At 49.8% G+C, this 22612-nt stretch overlaps 1 protein-coding gene across 1 annotated transcript; it reads left to right on the top strand.

Moving 5' to 3' along the window:
• The first annotated feature begins 228 nt into the window (after window positions 1-228).
• On the top strand, window positions 229-21904 carry SHPK (sedoheptulokinase). The gene is made up of 7 exons (XM_070394264.1): window positions 229-442; window positions 4564-4705; window positions 9549-9726; window positions 10168-10320; window positions 11254-11429; window positions 17250-17450; window positions 21133-21904. The coding sequence occupies exons 1-7, from the start codon at window positions 275-277 to the stop codon at window positions 21543-21545; spliced, it is 1431 nt and encodes a 476-aa protein (XP_070250365.1). The 5' UTR covers window positions 229-274; the 3' UTR covers window positions 21546-21904.
• Window positions 21905-22612: the final 708 nt, after the last annotated feature.

The raw sequence follows: 22612 nt of genomic DNA on the forward strand, positions 1-22612 counted from the left end.
AGAGGCTGTCCGGCGGGGGCAGTCGCTACCACTGTCCTGGAACCCAGCCCGACAGGGCGGTGCCCTCCAGGTCCCGCCTTCCGCCGTCTCTCCGCCTATCGCCGGGCCCGCCGAGCGGCTCCCCCTTCCTCGGCCAATGGGAAGACGACCAGCCTTCACTTGGCGTGTGGCTGACAGCTTGGCCGGCGAGGCCACGCCCCCGCGCTCGGTCCTGGGTTGAGGGTGCGGGAGGGAGCACCGCCCAGCGGACAAAACCTACGCTGGTCCCGCGGCCATGGCGGCACGGTCGGTCGTGCTCGGCATCGACCTGGGCACCACGTCTGTGAAGGCGGCCGTGGTGGAGGCGGCGCCCGACGACCCATCGGGGTTCGTGGTCCTGGCCAGCTGTGTCCGGGCCGCGCGGGCCGAGGCGGCGGCCCAGAGCGCGGCGGCCGGGCCCCAGGTGAGGCTGTGTCCCGGAGCTGTGCCGCCTCCAGGGCCCCCTGACCACCCTCTTCCTCCTCTAGGGGGCCGCCCCAACACCCCCGTCCTCGGAGAAGTCTCCCTGACTGCCCCAGCCTGCCTGCCCTCCACCTGCCTGTTGCACACCCCCTCCCACCCCCAGTCGGCACCGATCGCCCCACTCTCTGGCCTCCTCTAGGGCTTGCCCTCAGTGCTTACCCCGTGCGCTCTGCCCTCCACTTTCTGTACCTGACCCGCGGGGAATTCCTCTCCTTGGGTAATTCTCCGCGCACCTGCCTGTGTCCTCAAGTTCAGGAATCAGTTTGTTCCCCAGGGCAGAGTTTGGGTTTCCCCCCGGGAATCAGATGCAGAATCAGGCCTAACAGAGCAAAATGTGGACTGAACAACTCAAACACCTGGTCCACAAAAGTCACCCCCCTCCACCCCCCACCCCTACCCCATCCCAAGGCCCCAAAGGCTGAGTGAGACACTTTGGAGGAAAAACAGATAGAAGGACAGATAGAAAGACTTTGGAAGAAAGACAGACCGACAGAAAGATATCGAAAGACCCGTCATTAGAAAGTTCAGATTGATGATGATACCCTACAACGGTTTATCTTGTGAAATGTGGTAATAATGCACTACAACTAGTCTTGTCAAAGCTGCAAGAGAGAATTGGAGGATTTCACCACAGAGGGCTCTGTTGTGAGATGTGGGTTCAGAAAAGGTGTCAGTCCCTCAGAGCTGGATTCCATTAATTCCCTGAAAAAGGCGGCTCTATGTTTAGTTAATTGACAACAGAAATTAATACCAGGGAACTTTGAGTAACCTTTTTTCTGGATCTCAGCTTGTTCTTCTCCGACTTGAAGTAGGTGGCCTCTGGCCCCATCTAGCCACCAGCCTCCATTTCCGAGCCAAACACCACTTCTAGGAGCTGTCTTCCCAACTCTTGCCACATATCTGGACGCAGTTCGTTAGGGTTCAGAGTCCGTCTTGCTCAGAAGCATTTCAGAGGATTAAGATTTCAGGAACATTTTGCATTTTCATAGAGGCTTTCAAAGTCAGGTTGGCCGGCGCACCAGGGCCTTTTAGAACGGTTATTTCACCTCAGGACTCTGGCTCTGTGGGAGTGAGCTGCAGAGCCGGGATCACAGGGAGCGGGTGTAGGCAGTGCCCTATTCTGAAATAGGCCACTTCTTGAGCATTACTGTCCCCACTCCCCCCAGCGTAGCAGGCACCTCTGTGTTTACAGACACACCCAGTGCACCACACCTGCCTACTGAGGGGTGTAGGGGAGGCCTGTGGTAGCCCCCCTGGCAAGCCCCACATGTGTGCTGTGCTCTGGGACAAACTGTATTCCTGTAATTTCATCTATGGCAGGACTCCTCAGCCTTGGCACTGTGGATTTTTTTGAGCTGGGTGATTCTTCGTGGTTGGGGCTCTGTCCTGTGCCTTGTCGGATGTTGAGCAGCATCCCTGGCCTCGACACGCTAGCAGAATTCTCCTCCCCAGTTGTGATACCCCCAGAACATTCCCATATGGCCATATGTCCCCCAGGGGACAGAAATCACCGGGGTGAGAACCACTGATTGATAGAATATAGCTCAGTGATGGCGAACCTTTTGAGCTCGGCGTGTCAGCATTTTGAAAAACCCTAACTTAACTCTGGTGCCGTGTCACGTATAGAAATTTTTTGATACTTGCAACCATAGTAAAACAAAGACTTATATTTTTGATATTTATTTTATATATTTAAATGCCATTTAACAAAGAAAAATCAACCAAAAAAATGAGTTCGCGTGTCAGAGGTGAACGTGTCATAGGTTCGCCATCACTGGAATAGCTGATGGTTCTGTTCTTCCCTCATGACCATACTTCTTAGTCTTAAGAAGAATTGTGCACACCAGTGGCTCCCAAACGTATTTGGCCTACTGCCCCCTTTCCAGAAAAAATATTACTCAGCCTCTGGAAATTAATTTTTTTAAAATTTTAATAGCAGTTACTCATCGCCCCCAAATGCACCTGTGGCCATCACCGCCCCCTTGGATCGCTGCAGCGCCCACCGGGGGGCGGTAGCGCCCACTTTGGGAATCACTGGTGTACACCATGGTCAAGCTTGGCAGCTATGTGGAAGGTCAGGCTTTCGATATTTGTAACTAGGGTTTTTGAGGGAAGCTCTGTGACCCTTTCTGCATTATTAATTTTTTCTCTCTGGGCCTCAGTTTCCTCACTTGCAAAAAGGCTTAAAGGAGGAGGGTTGACTGAGTTTCTAGGTTAGTTTTTCAACTCTGAAGTTCTAGGATTTGATCTGGATGCAGACCAGTTGATAATCTGAGCCAAGGAATGGGGAGAGTGCCTTTCCTGTCACATGTGGGCATGCCCATTGTCTGTTCCCCATCGCACCCTACAACTGCAACCAGCTGCTTGCTGAACACTGTCTCCTTGTTTTCACTGCCATCTGGCCTGTTTCCCTCCTCCACGGTCCCCACCCACACAACTCACCTGCCCTGGGCCCATTTTAAACAGCAGCTCCTCTGTCCTGGGTTGATTCTCCATCTGATTGCCACGTGTGAACTCTTTAAACCAGGGCTGTCCGATAGAAATTTGAGCCACAAATGTGAGCGACACCTGTAATTTTCTTTTTTTTAAATTAAATTTTATCTTTTAAAAATTTTTTATTGTTGATAGTATTGCAGGTATCTCCCATTCCTCCCCTCCTTCTCCTCCTGACACCTGTAATTTTCAATTTTCTAGTACACATATTTTAAAAAGTACAAAATAACAGGTGCAATGGTGTTTTTTCATCGAATTATTGGATAAAATTGATTAATCATGCTCTGTTAACCTCAATTGCCTTATTCTGGTTAAAGAAAGAACATTTTAACCTGGCTTGAAGTTGTATGCCCCGGGACCTGGGAGTCCACCTTGGACCTGGGAGTCAACCTTGGAATTCGGTCCATTCTCATTCAAGAACTGCCTGTTGGCCAGGCTGGTGTGGCTCAGAGGTTGAGCACCAACCTATGAACCAGGAGATCACGGTTTGATTCCCAGTCAGGGCACATGCCTGAGTTGCGGACTCGATCCAGGATGGGCCAGCATATAGGAGGCAGCCAATCTATGATTCTTTCTCATCATTGATGTGTCTATCTCTCTCTCCCTCTCCATTCCTTTCTGAAATCAATAAAAATATATAAAAAGAAAAAAAAAAGAACTGCCTAATCTCATGGAAAGATGAACAACCGTGTTGCCCAAACAGTGGAGTTCCACCCCAGCCTGCATAGCCTACCTCCCCATGCCTGTCATCTCTACTTCCCCACGTAATCTTTATCCTACTCCGTATAAGCAGCTGGCTTATGGTGGGGTGCAGAGCAGATTTTCATGGATGACCTGCTGCTCTCCCATACTACCGGCAGTATTGGAATGAATGCTCATGTATGATTCAATCCTGTGTCTGGTGAATTGGCTCAAGTAGTGACAGGCAGCCCGGACCCATTGGAAGAGCCCCTCACCCTGGGCTTGAAGCCCACTGATTGGGTCCCAGCCTCTCCTCTTTTCCAGCCTCACCACCCACCACCCCCTTGCATAGCCTATTCCCCTGGTTTTGTACCAGGTGTTCCCTGGCCTTCCTCATGCCTGCCTTCTCTAGGTGGGTTTTTGTTTCCAAGTCCAGGGCCTGGCCCTCAGGGCACTTAGGAAATGTTCCTCGCTGCTGTGTTTCATCCTTCTCGTACTCCAACACTCTGTGCGTTGGGAGAGACCCTTACCTTATTCCTCCTGATAGCCTGGTCTGTCTTGTGCTTTCCTGCCCTTCCTGCTAGATTGTAAGTTCTTATAGGGCAGGGGCAGTGCTCTCCTCAGCTCACTGCACCCACAGTGAAGGGGCGGGCAGGGCCTGGGCCATTTGCCCAGTTTCGTCTGCAGCTGTGCCTCATCGCAAAGGGAGGAAGTGCAACCTTGCCCACCACGTTCCTGCTCCAAGTCAGGGGGAGGTGGGGAGAACCCTCAGTCTCGCATCTCTTCCCCGCGGCCGGTCAGCACAGGACCCCAGTGGAATTATCTGGGCCAGCCACCGCCCAGGAAATCCCTGCAGGCCCTGGCCCTATGTGTCTGTTCTGTTTCCAGGCGCGGGAGCAGGATGTGAGTAGAATCATCCAAGCCCTAAACGAGTGCCTTGCTGCTCTTCCCCGGCAGCAGCTCCGCCAAGTCGGTGGCATCGGAGTGTCAGGACAGATGCATGGAGTCCTGTTTTGGAAAACAGGCCAAGGTATGCGGGGCTCCGGGGGTGATCACACGCTCTGAAGTATCACCGTGGAACGAGAAAGCGCTGCCAAGCGCTGTCTGGAGGGTCAGCGTGGGGATGCAGTGGCTCAGCCTGCCTCGTGTTTTGTGTACGTCCTGACTTGCACAGATGTGTTAATGAATCTGAACTATCCATTCATTCGACATCATCAGCCCATCAGCCAGGAACAGGAGAGGGAGTTCTCTCGGATTCCCTGCAGGATTCCGTGCTGTGGGTTTTCTGTTGCTTTCTCTGTATGTCAGTGTCTCAGAGCGTGACTGCTGGCAGCCAGGAGGTCATATTGCTGTAGGAGATGCCAAGACACAGAGGAAACTCTTCTGTTTTAAAAAAATTACTGTTAATATAATCACAGATGTTTGTGATTTTGAAATTCCAGGGTGTGTCCTTTCCATGGGCTCAGTTGCTAGCGAGGCATTATTTAGTTGATCATCGTATATCAGGAGGTCTGTCTTAGTGCTGAGGTGGGCGACTTGTTCTGTTTGGCCTCCAGGAGGAGAATTAAGCCAGCGAAATAGCATTGAGCAGTTTACATGCCAAGTGCTAGGCAAAGGATGCTACCTGCATGATCTCATCGAACTTTCCCAACGCCCTGTGACGTAAGCTACATTACTGCCCCCGCTGTGGAGATGAAAAGTTGAGATTCTGAGAGATTTAAATAATATGCTTGGGGCCCTGGCTGGTTTGGCTCACTGGATAGAGTGTCTGCCTGCGGACTGAAAGGGTCCCAGGTTGGATTCCGGTCAAGGGCACATGCCCGGGTTGCGGGCTCGATCCCCAGTGGGGGTGTGCAGGAGGCAGCTGATCCATGATTCTCTCTCATCATGGATGTTTCTGTCTCTTTCTCCCTTTCCCTTGCTCTCTGAAATCAATAGAAATATATTAAATGTGTGTATATATATATATATATATATATATATATATATATACTAGAGGCCCCGTGCATGAAATTCATGCACTGGTGGGGGAGGGGTCCCTCAGCCTAGCCTGCACCCTCTCAGAGTCTGGGAGCCCTTAGGGATTGTCTGACTGCTGGCTTAAACACGCTCCCCCTGACTGAGCGGTGCTCCCCTGTGGGAGCACACTGACCACCAAGGGGCAGCTCCTGCGTTGAGTGTCTGCCCCTGGTGGTCAGTGCATGTCATAGCAACCAGTCATTCTGCCGTTTGGTTGATTTGCGTATTAGCCTTTTATTATATAGGATATGCTTGGGGTCATATGGCAGCAAGTGGTGACTCCAGCTTTTCAACCCAAGAATGTCTGAGTACAGACGCTGAACTTTTAAAGGCCTCTGGGAGGACCTGAGCTACAGGGGGCACAACAGCTTAATGAGGGGAGAACTTCCCAACAGCATGTCCCAGGAGGGATTAAACTCCATAGGAAGTTGTGTGCTCCCGGTTATGGCAAGCATTGAAAATATTTTGGCAATTATAAAAAATTCTATATTGATGTAAAAGTAAGGAGAATAGTATTAGGGACCAATACACCCATCACCCAGCTTTAAAAATGCCAACATTTTACTGCAGGTGTCCTAAGCAGAGGATGGGTGGCCACTTTGGGGGGCTGTTGTTAAGGGCATTTGAACGTTGGATTCACCCCAGAGTCAGCGATTCTGATTCCCCTGGGCCAAGTGAGTGTGACTTGCCTCTCATACTGGCGTCTAGGGCTGCATCCTTGGATGGGCTGGGTGCCCGGGTGAGCCAGTGCAGGCTCCCTCCATCCTTCCTCCCTCTCAGCTGCCTGTTGTGGGGACAGCTGGGACCACAGGCGCTGCTCGGCTCCCGTCGGTAGCAGGAGCAGAGGCCGGTTAGGGTGTTAGAACTGACCTCTCAGAGGGAGTCTAGGTTGTAAAAGCTTTTTAAACTCCTTAATTTTGCATTAACGAGAATAAATGCCCTTTTAATACTAAAACCCTTTCCGAAGAGGACAGCAGAGATCTGATGATTGTGGTCTGGTCCCACGCTTTCCTTTTTGTCCGTCTCCTGGACTCTCACAGCCACACAAGCCATCGCTCTTGTTGGAGAGGCTGTTGAATATTTCATGGAGCCAGCCCGCATGCCTTTTTGTCTTGTTTTCTGTTTCTGGGAAGAAGGAAAGCCACTGTTGGATGATGATTGTACCTGCTTAGCAGAGCTGGGTGAAATCAATTTGGGATCAGGTTGTCCCGCTTTTAACGGTGGCTGTAATTCAGTTTGGGTTTAGTACCTACAATATACGGAGTATAAGGCTCTGTGCTGGGCCCCGAGGGAGCCACAGAAAGGAATGGATGAAGCCCCCACCTTTCAGGGCACACTCGAGGCAGTCGGCATAGATGGGGACCAGTAACCGGCGCAGAGAGCTAAGTGCCTCCACGAGGGAACAGTTGAGGCAGCTGGAGGAGTGGGAGGGAGTGACCAGCGTCTTCTGAGAGGCCTGTGGTTACGCCTGTTTCCAGACTCCATTTTCAGGCGCAGAAACAGCAGGAGAGAAGTGGGGATCATAAAACCAAGCCAAGAGGGAGGCAGCAGACGGGGAGGAAAGATTTGCTGGTGCGTAGTAGACAGAGGACGCATATGGGTCCATATAAAGAACAAATAACAGAAAGGACAGTGTCATTAGTAATTAGGGGAAGCTCCGATGAAAACAACCGTGAGAAATCATTTTCCACCCACTGGGCCACGAGAAATCAAAATGCCCAGAGTTGGCAAAGGGGTGGAAAATTGGTTCTTTTAAATACCGCTGTTGGGAGTGTCACTTAGCAGCGCTGTTTTGAAGGACAGTGTGGCGGGGCCTATTAAAAACAAGATAGCTTCTACCAAAAGGAAGAATAAATAAGACAGCTGCTATCAGTCCACAGCGCTACTACTTGGGAATCTATTCAGGAAAAGCATTTTAACACACATGTGTGCGTGGGGAGGCATAATCATGGCCGCCCACTGCATCCTTGTTTATGGTAGTGAACACTGTGGCACTTCATCACAGGGGAACAGTTAAATAATGTTCGGATGCCCACGCTGTAGAGTAATATGCACTAGTTAAAAAGAATAAGGCCCTTTCAGGTATACGGACATGAAAAGAACTCCAGAACATGTTGTTGGGTGATAAACACAACCCCTGGAAAAATAAATGCAGTAGAGTACTATTTTTTTTTTAATAGACAAAAATAAATCCCCAAACCAAACTCAAACCAACCAAACCAACCAAAATATGTGTGTGAGCGTAAACTTTGGGTGGTTACCCGGCAAGTGCTGACAGTGACAGGAAGGGGGCTGGACTCTGGGGGAGTCATCAAGCTGGCCTTTTGCTTGATCTGTAATGTTTGAACATTTTAAAAAATATATATTTTATTGATTTTTTTACAGAGAGGAAGGGAGAGGGATAGAGAGTCAGAAATATCGATGAGAGAGAAACATCGATCAGCTGCCTCCTGCACACCCCCCACTGGGGATGTGCCTGCAACCAAGGTACATGCCCTTGACCGGAATCGAACCTGGGACCTTTCAGTCTGCAGGCCAACGCTCTATCCACTGAGCCAAACCGGTTACGGCTGAACATTTTATATTGAGAATGCATTCACTTGGCGTGTGTGTAATTAAAAAAATTAAAATATCAATTCTTTACAAAAAAAAGAAAAGAAAAGAAGAAGAAACAGAGGAAAGAGTATCGGTCAGGCCAGATTCTGTACTGAAGCAGGCTACGGCTCTACCACTTAAGTGAACATTGGCAAATGATTTTTAACTTCTCTGCTCTTCATTTTTCTTATGTGTAAAGTGAGGCCAGTTATCACATCTATGGTATAAGGCTATTATGTCTACTAAATGAATTAATATTTTTAAAGTGCTTTGAATAATACCGGGTACTTGGTAAGGACTCTGTATTTGTTTCATAATACAAAGAAAATAAATGTGATAGTCTAAAAATAAAAATGCCAAAAGAATTTTGGAAGCAGATAGCGGGGTTGAAGAAAAGCCGCAGAGATCCAGCTTTAGGGCTGGGTAAGAACCCAGCTTTAGGTTGAGGTAGGAATGTGTTGTGAGGGTAGATGACTCTGAGGAGGAGCCACCCATCCCCCAGGAGAAGCGTGCGATGCTTCAGGTGCGGGCATCTGTCACACGCCTCCCTGGTCCTCTGGGTACTGGCCAGGGAGACCCACCAGAGATTGACAGAACCCTCAGAGTTCCGTCTATCTGTCACACGCATCCCCAGATATTCTTCTTCTTCTTCTTTTTAAAAAATATGCTTTTATTGATTTGTTTAGAGAGTGTGAAAGGGAGAGGGAGAGAGAGAAACATTGATGCCTCCCACACACCCTCCAGCTGGGGGCCAAACTAGCAACTTGGGCACGTGCCCTCACTGGGAATCAAACCAACTGAGCCACGCCTTTTACCCTGCTGTATATTTTTCATAGCAACTAAAAGTACCTGGTATTGTGTATTTGCTGCTTATGGTCTGTATCCCTGGCATCCAAGTTTAGCTAATCTCATTATGATGCAGGTTCAAAGGACAGAGGTTAGGGGACATGAGAGTGTGCTACACTTCTTTTCTTACCTGGGGCGGGGAGGGGTTATACTATCAACTTTAAAAAATGAATAAAAAGGAACTTAGGAAAAGTGGGACAAATGGAGGGAGGGAGTGACTTGCCCAGAGTCCCATAGCTGTCGATGGGGAGCTGGGTGCTGACCCCAGGTGCCCTGCTGGGACCATGTGTACGAGTGGAGCGTTCTCATGGGTGACACGGTCTGCTGGAACCTCACTGGCAGAGCATCTCACGGACAGGCTGCTGCTGGTCAGTTGCCCTTTTCTCTGACTTTGCGAATCTCCTTTGTTCCAGGCTGTGAATGGACAGAGGGAGGGGCTGCCTTCACACCCAGAGCTGTGAGCCACCTGGTCACGTGGCAGGATGGCCGATGTGACAGTGAGTTCCTGGCTTCTCTGCCCCGGCCAGAGTCCCATCTCAGTGTGGCCACGGGGTTTGGCTGTGCAACCATCTTCTGGCTTTTGAAAAATAGGTACAGACAACTGTTCTCTGCATCGGGTGCTGTATTTCCCGGGGGGCTGCTCCTCCAGCTGGTCAGCATCACTCCATCCCTCAGTGATGTGACCTAGACTCGGTCTAGAGCTGCTTCGCTTCCCAGAGGGCTCTCTGTTGGTTATCCTGTTCTAACCAGCGGGGAGAGAAGGGGCTAGAGAGGACAAGGGATTTGCCAAGGGTCATGTGGTGAGTTCATGGTGGGGTCAGGGCTGCAGAGAATGGTTGATGTCCCCGCCCCTAAAGGCAGCTTTGCTTGGAGGGCCACACCTCCAGAGGTCCATTTGGGGGAGCCACACACGTGGGGTTCCGGCTGCCACTCAGCTCTGCCATGTCTGGTCCGCACTGCCCACCGCTAGGTGCAGCCCAGGCTTTTCAGTCACCGGTAGACCATGTTGAATTATTTTTGGTGTGAAAACAGCCCCGAGTTCCTGAAGTCCTACGACGCAGCTGGCACCATCCATGACTACGTGGTTGCCATGCTGTGTGGCTTGCCAAGACCCCTGATGTCTGACCAGAATGCCGCCAGCTGGGGATATTTCAACACCCAGAGCCAAAGCTGGAACGTGGAGATGTGAGTATAGCCTTGCGGGCTGGCTCCAGCCGAAGGGCGGGACCCCGGAGCGGAGATTCACTGGGCGTTCCCATTTGGGAACAGTGGGCATTCCAGGCGCTGGGGCATGGGTGGGCCGGGTGGTAAGTGAAGCCCTTGGGGAGGGCCGCCCTGCTTCCCCACGGTCCCCAATACCTAGGGTGGGCTCCCCGGTTCTCTGTGACCCGGCCCAACCTACAGATTTCAAAGAACAACTTTCACTCTAGAATATATTTTAAAATAAGGTTAAGAAATGGAAGCAGTAGGTGCGAGAGATGCCTTTTAAGTTCTGTTTAAACAATCATTTGCCTTTTCAGGTCCAGAAGTCCAGTGCCCTATAAGTCCACTTCCTTCAGGGCCCCAATTCTGAGCTCTGTAATAAAACAAAAAGCACCTGGTAGTTCAGGTAAAGGACTTTCTAGCATGCTTCATAACACTGACAGCCCCGCTCACTAACCCCGAGTGATGAGTGCATTTGGTATTCAGGAGGTGACCGATGGGTTTGACTTTGGTGTGGCCCATGCTAACTGACCGTGACTTTGCACTGAAATTCCCTTTGCAGGGTATTTGTGTTCCCTTCACACACAGGGGTCAGATGCCAATGCCTCCTGCTCTTATCTAAACCTTCCTGTCGCCCTCGACTGGGGATCCAGCCTGCAACCCAGGCGTGTGACCTCCTGGTTCATAGGTCGACACTCAACCACTGAGCCACACTAGCCGGGCCAATGTTCACTCTTTAAAAAATCCCAGCCTATTTCTCATAGTTTTCAAAAAGCCAGAGAGACCCCTGTGAAAACACTGGCCTCTCCCCTCCCTTCTCCGACTTGTAGCACTTTCCTTTGTTGAGTTTTCTGGAAACAACAAATAGCAGAAAACCAGGCACCGGTCAAGGCGCTGTCCACTTCTCGTTTGCAGACTGAGGGCCTCCGGCTTTCCCATGCACCTGCTCCCCGACATCGCCGAGCCCGCCAGCGTGGCAGGCAGAACAGCCCGTGCGTGGTTTGAAATCCCGAAAGGCACCCGGGTGGGCGTGGCCCTGGGTGATTTACAGGCCTCCGTCTATTCCTGTATGGCCCAAAGGACAGATGCAGGTAAGTCTTCTGTCCTTTCCTCAGACTTCTGCTCTGGGTGAGGGTCCAAGAGGCACACACTCCGGGAAGCCTCAGCTGCTTTCCACCGTTATTCTGTGAACGTGAGAAACACCTTCCCCCTGCAGGTGGAGGCCCCGCTCTGGGAGCCTGCATTTCAGCAGGCCCAGCTCTGCCCCTGACCCTGGTTTGTGTCTTTCCTCCCGAGGACCAGGGCAGGGGATGGCTCCCTAGCTGGCTGGTTTCTGTGTGTCACTCCATGACCAAGAAAATAGATGAGGAGACGAGGGTTTTTGTCTTTGTGTGTTTGTCAGGGAGAGTTTCGCCCCATCTGATTAAAAGTCTAGAGTCCTTTCTGCATTTGGTGTCCAAGAGCCACAGGGAGGTAGAAGCAGCAGTGTAGGGCCGGGGTTGGCAAACTTTTCCTGCCAAGGGCCAGATTGCAAATACGTTAGGCTTCGTGGGCATGTAGTTTCTGCTGTTGGGGCGTGAAAGCAGCCACAGCTGTTCATAAATGAATGGGCATGGCTGTGCTCCAATAAAACTCGTTATAGACACCGAGATGTGAATTTCATATAATTTTTTTTTTTTAAAAAATTAAATCTTTATTCAGATTATTACACTTGTTCCTCTTTTTTCCCCCCATAGCTCCCCTCCACCCGGTTCCCACCCCACCCTCTGCCTGTACCCTCCCCCTCCACTGTCCTCATCCATAGGTGTATGATTTTTGTTCAGTCTCTTCCCACACCCCCATACCCCTTTCCCCGCCCCGAGAATAGTCAGTCCACTCCCTTTCTATGCCCCTGATTCTATTATATTCACCAATTTATTCTGTTCATCAGATTATTTATTCACTTGATTTTTAGATTCACTTGTTGATAGATGTGTATTTGTTGTTCATAATTTGTATCTTTACCTTTTTCTTCTTCTTCCTCTTCTTAAAGGATACCTTTCAGCATTTCATATAATACTGGTTTAGTGGTGATGAACTCCTTTAGCTTTTTCTTATCTGTGAAGCTCTTTATCTGACCTTCAATTCTGAATGATAGCTTTTCTGGGTAAAGTAATCTTGGTTGTAGGTTCTTGCTATTCATCACTTTGAATATTTCTTGCCACTCCCTTCTGGCCTGCATAGTTTCTGTTGAGAAATCAGCTGACAGTCGTATGGGTACTCCCTTGTAGGTAACTGACTTTTTTTCTCTTGCTGCTTTTAAGATTCTCTCTTTGTCTTTTGCTCTTGGCATTTTAATTATGATGTGTCTTGGTGTGGTCCTCTTTGGATTCCTTTATTTGGGGTTCTCTGCGCTTCCTGGACTTGTAAGTCTATTTCTTTCACCAGGTAGGGGAAGTTTTCTGTCATTATTTCTTCAAATAGGTTTTCAATATCTTGCTCTCTCTCTTCTTCTGGCACTCCCATAATTCTGATGTTGGTGCACTTGAAGTTGTCCCAGAGGCTCCTTACACTATCTTCATATTTTTGGATTCTTTTTTCATTTTGCTTTTCCGGTTGGGTGTTTTTTGCTTCTTCGTATTTCAAATCTTTGACTTGATTCTTGCGATCCTCTAGTCTGCTGTTGGGAGTCTGTATAATATTCTTTATTTCAGTCAGTGTATGCTTAATTTCTAGTTGGTCCTTTATCACAACATTGAGGGTCTCACTAGATTTCTTGAGGGTCTCACTAAATTTTCGGCAGTTTCTAGAAAATTCTTGAAAAACCTTGTAAGTGTGGTTTTGAACTCTATATCCAGTCGTTTGCTTTCCTCCATTTCTGTCATTTGTGACCTGTTTCTTTGTCTCTGCATTTTTTATGCTTCCCTGTGTTGATAGAGTGGCTTTCTGTGCTAGGTGTCCTACAGGGCCCAGAGGCTCAGCCTCCCCAATTACCTGAGGTGGACACTCTCGGTGCTCCCCTTTGTGGGCTTTGTGCACAGTCTTGTTGTAGTGAAGCCTTGATTGTTGTAGGTATCACTGGGAGGAATTGACCTCCAGGCCAATTGGCTGTGAGAATCAGCTGTGTCTACAGTGGGAGAACTTCTGTGCTGGAGACACCCCTCTGGGGCAAGACTTGATTCAGTGGGGCTTTGGTGCTCACTGAGTCTGCCCCCTGAGTGTGTCCCTTATGGATCTGAGGAGTTGTAATCTGGATGGTCCCACTCTGACCACTGGGTACATGGGCTCTTGGATCTCTAAGGAGGTGCTAATTTAGCCTCTGCCTGAGGCTACCCAGCAGGAGCTATGGAGAGATCTGCAGATTCCTCTTCTTTGTTTGGGGTTTGGAGGTGCCCAGATGAGGCCCAGCTGTGAAGCAACGCAAGTTGCTGTGGGGCCTTGGGCCTTCTTTTGGAAGTTCTGGGTCTCTCTGACCCAGCTGCAGTTTGTTAGGTAATTTTAGATTGCAAAGGGCCAGGCCTTTCATATGCAAAAGCCTCTGAGCACAGCTTGGGTGGGGCGGGGTCTCAGGGTTCAATAGAGCGGAGCAAACAGCTATGGCTGATCCTCAGTCCTACCCTAAGAGGCCCTGGGTCTCAGTGTCCTGGTAATCGCTGCAAGCACCTCTGAGAGAAAGCCGCCCTCGACTTCCAACCGATGCCAGACAGTCCAGTTTCTCCCTGTGTGAGTCTGGGTCCCCAGAGACTGGTCCGGAACTGGAGTTCAGAGCAGTCGGGAGCTTGAGACTCCCTCCCGATTGAAAAAGACAACCGTGTCCTCAGTAGCCAGCCCTTTCCACGTGTGCCTCCGTACCTCTGCACTTTACTTCCACATCGCACCTCCTCTGAGTCTCAATGTTCTTTTCTCTTTCCTTTTAGTTGTAGAATTTCCACTCAGCCAGCCTTCCTGTGGTTCTGGATGATGTCCATTTTGTCTTTTAGTTGTATTTTTGAAGTGGTTGTGCGAGGCAGCAATTTCCTGTGTTTACCTATGCCGCCATCTTGGTTTCTCTTCATATAATTTTCATATGTCATAAAATCTTCCTTTGAGTTCTTTTCAACCATTTGAAAATGTAAGAACATGCTTCCGGGATTGTAAAATAGTGCAGCCCCTTTGGAAAACAGTCTAAAACTTGTACGTGAATGTCGTTAGCAGTGTTATTCATACTAGGCAAAAAGGAGAAACGACCCAAATGCCCATCAACTGATGAAGGGATTTAAAAAATGTGGTCCATCCACACAGCTAAAATGCCACAACATGTGCATGGAAGTGAAAGAAAGAAAGAAGCTCGTCACAGAAGGCCACCCATCGTATGATTCCATGCCTGTGAAATGTCCAGGGTAGACAAATCCATAGGGACAGGAAGGAGTTAATGGTTGCCAGGGGTGATTGCTGACTGGTATGGGGTTTCTTTTTGGAGTGATGAAAATGTTCTAAAATTAGATTGTGGTGATGGTTGTACAACTCTGTGAGTATTCTAAAAACCCCTGGATTGTGTGCTTTACAGGGGTATATTTTATGGCAAATTTATGTGAGTTACATATCAATACATTTATATCACACACACAAAAAGTAAAAGCTGTTTTTATCTCCTGGGCCATACCAAAACAGCTGGTGTCTACCCTGGGCTAGGGTGGGGCTTGGGGTTGCCTGCCGAGCAGGGTGGTTGCAAGATGAGTGTTTCCATTGATCCTGGGGGCAGCCTGGCTGAGCTAGTCCTGGTTGGGAGCCCCTCCTGGTTATCAAGGGGGGCAGAGAATGCCTTCATTTTACCCAGGTTCTCTTTGTCCTCACATCTTTTATTCCCTCCATCAGTTAGAACTATTACAGTTCAACTCTGAGTTTAAAAAGTCTGACTGGCACTAGCCTCTGTGTAGTAGTTTATTCCCCATTTCATTACATTTTTAAGAAATAATTTCAAGTGACTGGTTTTGGTAGTAATTCCTATTAATTCACGATTAGCTGAGCAGGAAAGGTGAAATTCTGTCCTTTTTGTTTGTGATAAAAATCACTTAAGGTCAAAAAGTTCAAACACCCTTTTCTCCCCAATTTTCAACTAAAATCAATGCCCCAGGAAAGCATGCTGAGTTTATTCTGTGACTTAATTTTCCCAGTACACCATCTCTCTCCGTATATACCTTCATCTCAAAGCGTGGACGGCAGGGAACGCAGTGGGTTTTGGAGTCCAGCGCTGAGGCCTGGGTTGGAATGTCAGCCGCTCTGGGTGACCTGGGCAAGCCGCTTTTCCTCCTGGTTCCCTGTCATCACCCCTGGTGAGGGTGTCGGTGCCTTCCTCCCGGGCAGTTGTGAGGCATTGGGGTGGTGCCCGCAAAGGCCTGGTTCTTTCCTCCCACCTGGTGGTTTTCAAATATCAGGCTGTTCCCTCCACAGAGGTGTGGATGCCGGAGAGCTTGCTGTGTGGTGAGTGAGGGGCTTGTCGATGGGAAGAAGGTGAGGTTTGGGCTCCGCCTTCACTGAGCGGGTTGTAGTCTCTGGCTTTAGATGGGCTGCTAGCCTGTGCTCAGCTGTGGCATGTTCACGGGCAAAGTTGGCCCCCATTGTTGACATGGCCACCAGAGGGGACAGGCGGAGGGCATGTTGCTTCTGGCTTCTGGTGATGGTGGGAGGCTTGATGTGGCGGGAAGTAGGCGTTACTGGCTTTCTGAGGTTTGTTTTTGCTCTCCTCGCTTCTGACCCCCCGGTGCGGGGGAACATGGGCTGCTCCCCCCAGTTAGCCTGGCCCCCAGCAGATGGAGAAGAACAGGCCTTTTGGTCAGGTCTTATGAGAAATGGAGAAGAGACTCCTGGAGCATCTGCAGGCCTGGCCTTGAGCTAGAGGAGGAAGTCGGCCCCTCTGTGCTGGATCTGGGCGTTTCCCCTGCTCGTGGGGAGGTTAAGAAAAACACTTTGGAAACGAGAGGAAGGAGAACTGGTTGAACATGAACGAGACCTCCGCAGAGAATAACACGTTTCGGCTGAAGTCTTACTCTAAATAGTTGTCTACTGCTGTGTAGCAAATCACCCCATGGCGTTTTGTAGCCTAAAAACACCAAACGTTTCTTATCTCACACATGTTCTTTTACGTGTGTGTGTGTGTGTGTGTGTGTGTGTGTGTACCTGCGTTTGAAATTATTTTGTAAACGTCTGTGTTTAAAACAGATGAAATGGTTCCTGAGAGTCAGGAGTGTGGGTGTGGCTGGAGCGTCTGGCTCAGGCTCCCTCATGACATTGCAGTTAAGCTGTTGGTGGCCCTGGGACCACCCTCATCTGAAGGCTTGACCGGGCTGGAGGGTCCCCTTCTCAGCTCCCGCAGGTGGCTGTTAGCAGGGGGCTCAGCTCCTTGCTGCGTGGGCCTCCTCACAGCACCGCTCACAGTACTGCCTGCTCCTCCCAGAGCGAGCCATCTGAGGCAGAAGCTGCTGTGCTTTTTGTGACTTTTTTCCATAGTCACACACTGTCACTTCTGCTTTATTCTCCCACTAGAAGCAAGTTACTGAGTCCAGCCCACACTCAGGGGGAGGGCATTTAGGCTCTACTTCCTGAAGGAAAGAAATAGTATCAAAGAATTTTGGACCTTTAAAAATATATTTTTTTATTGATTTCAGAGAGGAAGGGAGAGGGAGAAAGAGATAGAAACAGCAATGATGAGAAAGAATCATTGACTGGCTGCCTCCTGCATGGCCCCTATTAGGGATTGAGCCTGCAACCCGGGCATATGTCCTGACTGGGGATCTAACTGTGACCTCCTGGTTCATAGTTTGACGCTCAACCGCTGAGCCACGCCGGCTGGGCTGGACGTGTTTTTCAAACCAGCACACTCGCCCCTGCCTGGTTGTGACTGTGACCTCCAAGTTAGCCCGACAGACCTAACCTTTGCTTTTCTTGGGCCCCAGTTCTCAACATCAGCACTTCGGTTCAGTTGGCAGCCTCCATGCCGTCAGGGTTCCAGCCAGCGCAGACTCCAGACCCTGCAGCTCCGGTCGCCTACTTCCCGTACTTCGACAGAACCTACCTGGCGGTGGCAGCCTCCCTCAATGGGGGCAATGTGCTCGCCACGTTCGTCCAGATGCTGGTCCAGTGGATGGCGGATCTCGGTAAGATGTGCCCCCGCAGCGCTGCCTCTCTGCTTGTCCTTCCATCACGCCAGTGAACGTGCTGTGGAAGCTTCTAGATCCACGTCTCAGACCCAGGCAGACCCTCTCTTCCTTCCTTAGGAATCTGAGCCTCTAGCTTTCCTCTCATCTCCTGAGCTGCCACCCCCTACTCTCTCCTGACCTTGACTGTGGAGTGTCAGATAGTCTCCCAGTTCTCCCCTGCCCTGCTGTCTTACTTTCTTTGTCAGTGAGCCCCTGGGTCCCTTGCAGTTGGGGTTTTCCTTCTGATGACTACAGACAGTTGAAAATAAAAGGATCAAACACGGACGAGTGAAAAATCTGGTATTTTACAATATTATAAAATCCTCACAGCACTTAATCCTGGCCAGTAGCTCCCGAGTCCCTGTCTCAGGAGGGTCCCTGGAGACTCTGGGGTCCTCCTGCTCTCGTCTCCAGTTTTCAGGGTAGAGTCGGTTCGGCTTTTCCTCTGCTCTGCACTCACAGGGAAACATGAAACCTCTCCAGCCACTTAAGGTAGAAATGAAATTTCCAGTCTAGGGATATCATGTTGAGCAGACTCACTGGTTACCAGTAGGAGCTCAAAATCAGGCCATTCCCAGAATCAGGCACTCAGCACGGTCACAGGGGGAGGCCAGGCAGCAGGGAGCAGCGAGGCTTTGACCTTCAGTCACCAGTCAGTGCTGCTGACTCCCGTGGGTCTCAGGGAGGTCGGGGCTGGGGGGAGCTCTGGCCCCTTGGCTGGGGTCTCCTCAGGTTAGCTTCATTTAAATGACAGGACTCGGATTTTGTTTTACCTGCACCAGGGGAGGTTTTCAAGACGCAGAACCAGTCCTGAGAACCGTCCGGCCAGCCCTTTATCTAGGCACTGGTTTAACTGGATTGGGTCTCTCAGCTGTTTACCGACTTGGCCAGTGTTTCTCTTTCTACAGAAGTGACACTTCTCCTTGCCCTTGAAAGACTTGGGAATATTCACTTTCCCTGTAAGATCCTTTTTGCCTTTTCTTGGTTCTTATTTTGAGAAAACAACAAGTGTTTTGAAGGTTCATGTATTCCATGTAACTTCACCTTTTATGAAAATGTTACAATTATGTCATTTTATTGAAAAACATGTAAGTGCAAATACAATCACATGTACTTAGATAAAAGACACATTTATTAACCAGAAATGGAAATGTTACAGCATAAGGTACAAAAATAAAACTCTTGCTGTATTCAGAATACCCTGGATTTGCATTTTGTTCCCGAGGTTGGAATCTAGGGTTCTACACTCGGGTGGTAGTTTAGAGCAGGACCCTGGGGCTGGTGGCCTGGGTTGGAATCTCAGCTCTGCCTCCTCCTGCGTGCCTTCGGGAAGGTTACTTACCTCCTCTGTGCTTTACCTCCCTTATCTGAAAATGGGGGTCATCCTAGGACTGTGAGGATTCGGTGAGTCAATATTATGAACACTTAGAACAGTGTCTGGCCCGTAGTGGTAGTGAGTGTGATATGACGCTTATTAAATAAGGTTTGTGTGGCGGGTTCAACCCAGGGGCGTGACCTCGGTTCCCTGCTCTGTCTCCAGGTCACTGTGTGGCCTTGGACGTCCCTTCCCTTCTCTGTCTTCCCAGCTCTGATGTTCTATGATTCTAAGCCCGTGGTGTGGACATTTGGCAACTCACAGCAGTTAATCTCACCAATGGATTCGGATGAGGCGGTGAGCCTAGGCACACAGAAACGGGCTAGAAGCCAGATCTCCCAGGCCTCCAGCTGTGAACACCTTCCTGCAGGCTCCACAAGGCCTGCGTGGGGCCTGGGTGTTTGCCAGTGAGGAATAACACTGTAACGGCCCTGGCTGGTGGGGCTCAGTTGGTTGGAGTGTCGCCCCATAAACTGAGAGGTCGAGGGGTCCATTCCTGGTCAGGGCACATACCCAGGTTGTGGGTTTAGGGCGTGTATGGGGGACAACCGGTCAGTGTTTCTGGGTGTTTTTCTCCCCCCCCTTCTTCTCTCTCTAGAATCAATAAACATATCTTCAGGTGAGGCTTCAAAAGAAGTTTTGAGAATGTGCTGTTGCGACAAAGATAGCAATAAAAACATTTTTTTGAGTTCTTATTAAAGAAATACACGTTATTATTATTTTTAAACTGTAGATTTTATTTGTGTTTCAGTGATTTTTCTACGAATGCCCTTTTCCTGTTCCAGGACTCAATCCAGGATACACATTGCATTTAGTCATCACATCTCCTTAGTCTCTCTGTCTTCTACTTGATTGGTCTGTTTTTCTTTATCCCCTTCCCTTTTCCCCCATTAGTTGATGGCTTTACATTTATATCTGTGCTTCTAGAAGTTTCCAGCACACTCTGTTTGCTAGGACATAGAGAGACTCACTCTTATGTGTTGCTGTGCAGTGTAAATTGGTACAGCTTCTAAGGAGGGAGTGTCATGTGCATATCTTTGGACCTAGCAGTTCCCCTCCAAGGACTCAGCCCTACAGATGTACAGCTTGGACACCTGTCATAGGTTACCCACCAAGTATGTGAGTTTTCTGACATTTTAGTAGAATTTCTAGAGGAAAGACACATACTCATTCAGCAGAGCTTAACCAGAGTCCTGCTGATCAAATTTTGACTGTGCAAATTCAAGGTATTCTGAATACAATAAGAGTTTTATTTTTGTACTTTATGCTGTAATATTGCCATTTCTGGTTAAAAAATGTGTCTTATCTAAATACATGTGATTGTATTTGCACTTATATGTTTTTTAATAAAATGACATAATTGTAACATTTTCATAAAAGGTTAAGTTACATGGAATCCACGAACCTTCAAAACACTCTTTGTTTCCTCAAAATAAGAACCATGAAAATGCAAAAAGACCTTTTAAAAAGAATCTCTCTCTCTAGTTCCTGAGCATGTACAATATAGTTGTTTTTTTAAAAAAATATTTTTGATTTCAGAGAGGAAGGAGAAGGGAGAGAGAGATAGAAACATCAATGATGAGAGTCATTGATTGGCTGCCTCTTGGGTGTCCCCTACTGGAGAGCGAGCCTGCAACCCAGACATGTGTCCTTGACCGGAATTGAACCCGGGACCCTTCAGTTTGCAGGCCGATGCTTTTATCCACTGAGCCAAACCAGCTAGGCTATAGTGGAGTTTGTATAAGTTAAATGTGCTGATGGTTTTACTCTCGGTTTACTTCCCTTATCTGGATATTGTAATTTTAATAAGATCCCTACATGATTCCTATACATAGTCAAATGTGAGAAGCACCGGTCTAGACTGGTGGTTCTCCACTTCTGCGGGGGATGGCTAGACCATGCTCAGCCCTGGGATCCTGGGATTCTGTGACTCTGCTAATAAGTCCGGTGGAGCTGTGATGGTACTTATTGATCAGTACGTGCATGATGGCCCCTTGGGACCAAGGTCTCATAGCTGGTTAGGGGCTCGCATAAAAACCTTTATATGACCTCTCCCTGAAGTCTGGGCTGGGTCTGCAGTGAGAGAGCTGGTTGAGATCTGGGGCAGAGCATGACTAGTCAGGTTATGTGAGTCCCTGAGCAGGAAGCAGCCAGCCACATTGAGAAGAAGCAGTTAGTAGACCTCTCCTGCCCAGGGAATGCTGTACTGTCTCATCCTGCAGCGAGGGGTGCATGAGCTCACACGGTCTTCTCTGTTGCTGGCAGGCGTGGAGGTCGAAGAATCCACTGTGTATTCACGCATGATCCAGGCAGCTGCAGAGCAGAGAGACACCTGCCTCACCATCACGCCAACAGTGTTGGGCGAGAGGCATCTGCCAGACCAGCTGGCCTCCGTGACCAGGATCTCCTCCGCGGCCCTCTCGCTGGGGCACGTGACGCGGGCGCTGTGCCGAGGCATCGTTCAGAACCTGCACTCGATGCTTCCGTCCCAGCAGCTCAGGGAGTGGGGCGTGGAGCGGGTGGTCAGCAGTGGGAGTGCGCTGTCCAGGAACGAGGTGCTGAAGCAGGAGGTGCAGCGGGCTTTCCCTTTCCCAGTGTCCTTTGGGCAGGATGTGGACGCAGCCGTGGGGGCAGCACTGGTCATGCTCCAGAGAAACCTCCACCAGGAGGAGTCTTAGTGCGCACACTCTTTAGCCAAAGCACTGTTGCCGATTTTATCTAATTAACATTCCTGATGTGATCCTGGAGTCATCCTTTTCCTGGACAGCTCTGTGGGCAGCTTTTAAACAATGTTTGTTCTCAGGCCACCATCCTGATCAAGGACTTTCCTCCAGGGCACACTCTACTAATGCAGCCAAAAGTCAGCCACCAGGTCCCCAGTCAGTGCCTCTGACAGAGACTCACCTGGGAGCTGGCTGCCAGTGTAAAGGTGGAAAAAAGGAAAAGAGACAAGTAACCCAGCATCATGGTCAGCAGGCTCACCTGTGATTCACTTGTAGACAAAGAGAAAATAAATGTGGACTTCAGACACCAAAAATGCCTGGTGGCTGTGGCTCCGAGTCCGAAGAGAAGACCCGCCCTCCACCCCACCTCCAGCTTACGGATTGGTTGTTTCCAGGGATAGGTAGCTCTGCTGCGGGTCACATTACTGTCAGAAAAGTCCTTCCCCCTGGACTGGACCACATGAGCCCTTTCCAGTCTGTCTCCCCTGGCCACAGCTGGTTGTGTGGGGCAGGCGGGCTGAGGTGAAGATGCAGGGGTCTGTGCCTGCCTTCTTGCCATGGGCTCCCCCCAAGGAGAGGATGCTGTGCTGAGGCGGCCCCGGATCCTCACAACACAGCTGGCCTGAGGGCAGGGAACAGGGAAGGAGAGTCGGACAGCATGGCCAGCAGCGGGTGGGTGCTGTGTGGCCCCACCACTCACATTGTTCCCATGAGTCTGACTAGGCAGGACCCTTTTCTGGGAGTGGGTCTGTGCAGCAGTGTGTTTTTGCCTCTGCACAACCTTGGAAGCCTTCAGGCAGACTCTGAGGCACCCAGGCATGCTCCCCCCGGACAGATGGCCGAGTTAATCAGAGAGGACCCCTTATCCCCGAGGCCCCAGCTCTTCTTTCTGTTGGTGTGGGCCTGGCTCGCAGAAACATCCCACTGGAGTCGGCACAGAGCCTTGCAGGGACCCCGGAGCATCTTAACCCTTCCCGTGGTCGGCGGGGATGACCATGGCGTGGCTTCCAGGAGAAGGCTGC

Source organism: Myotis yumanensis, unplaced genomic scaffold (assembly GCF_028538775.1).
Source record: "Myotis yumanensis isolate MYYU_CA2020_CCGP unplaced genomic scaffold, mMyoYum1.0.hap1 SCAF_16, whole genome shotgun sequence".
In the NCBI taxonomy this organism is placed as follows: domain Eukaryota; kingdom Metazoa; phylum Chordata; class Mammalia; order Chiroptera; family Vespertilionidae; genus Myotis; species Myotis yumanensis.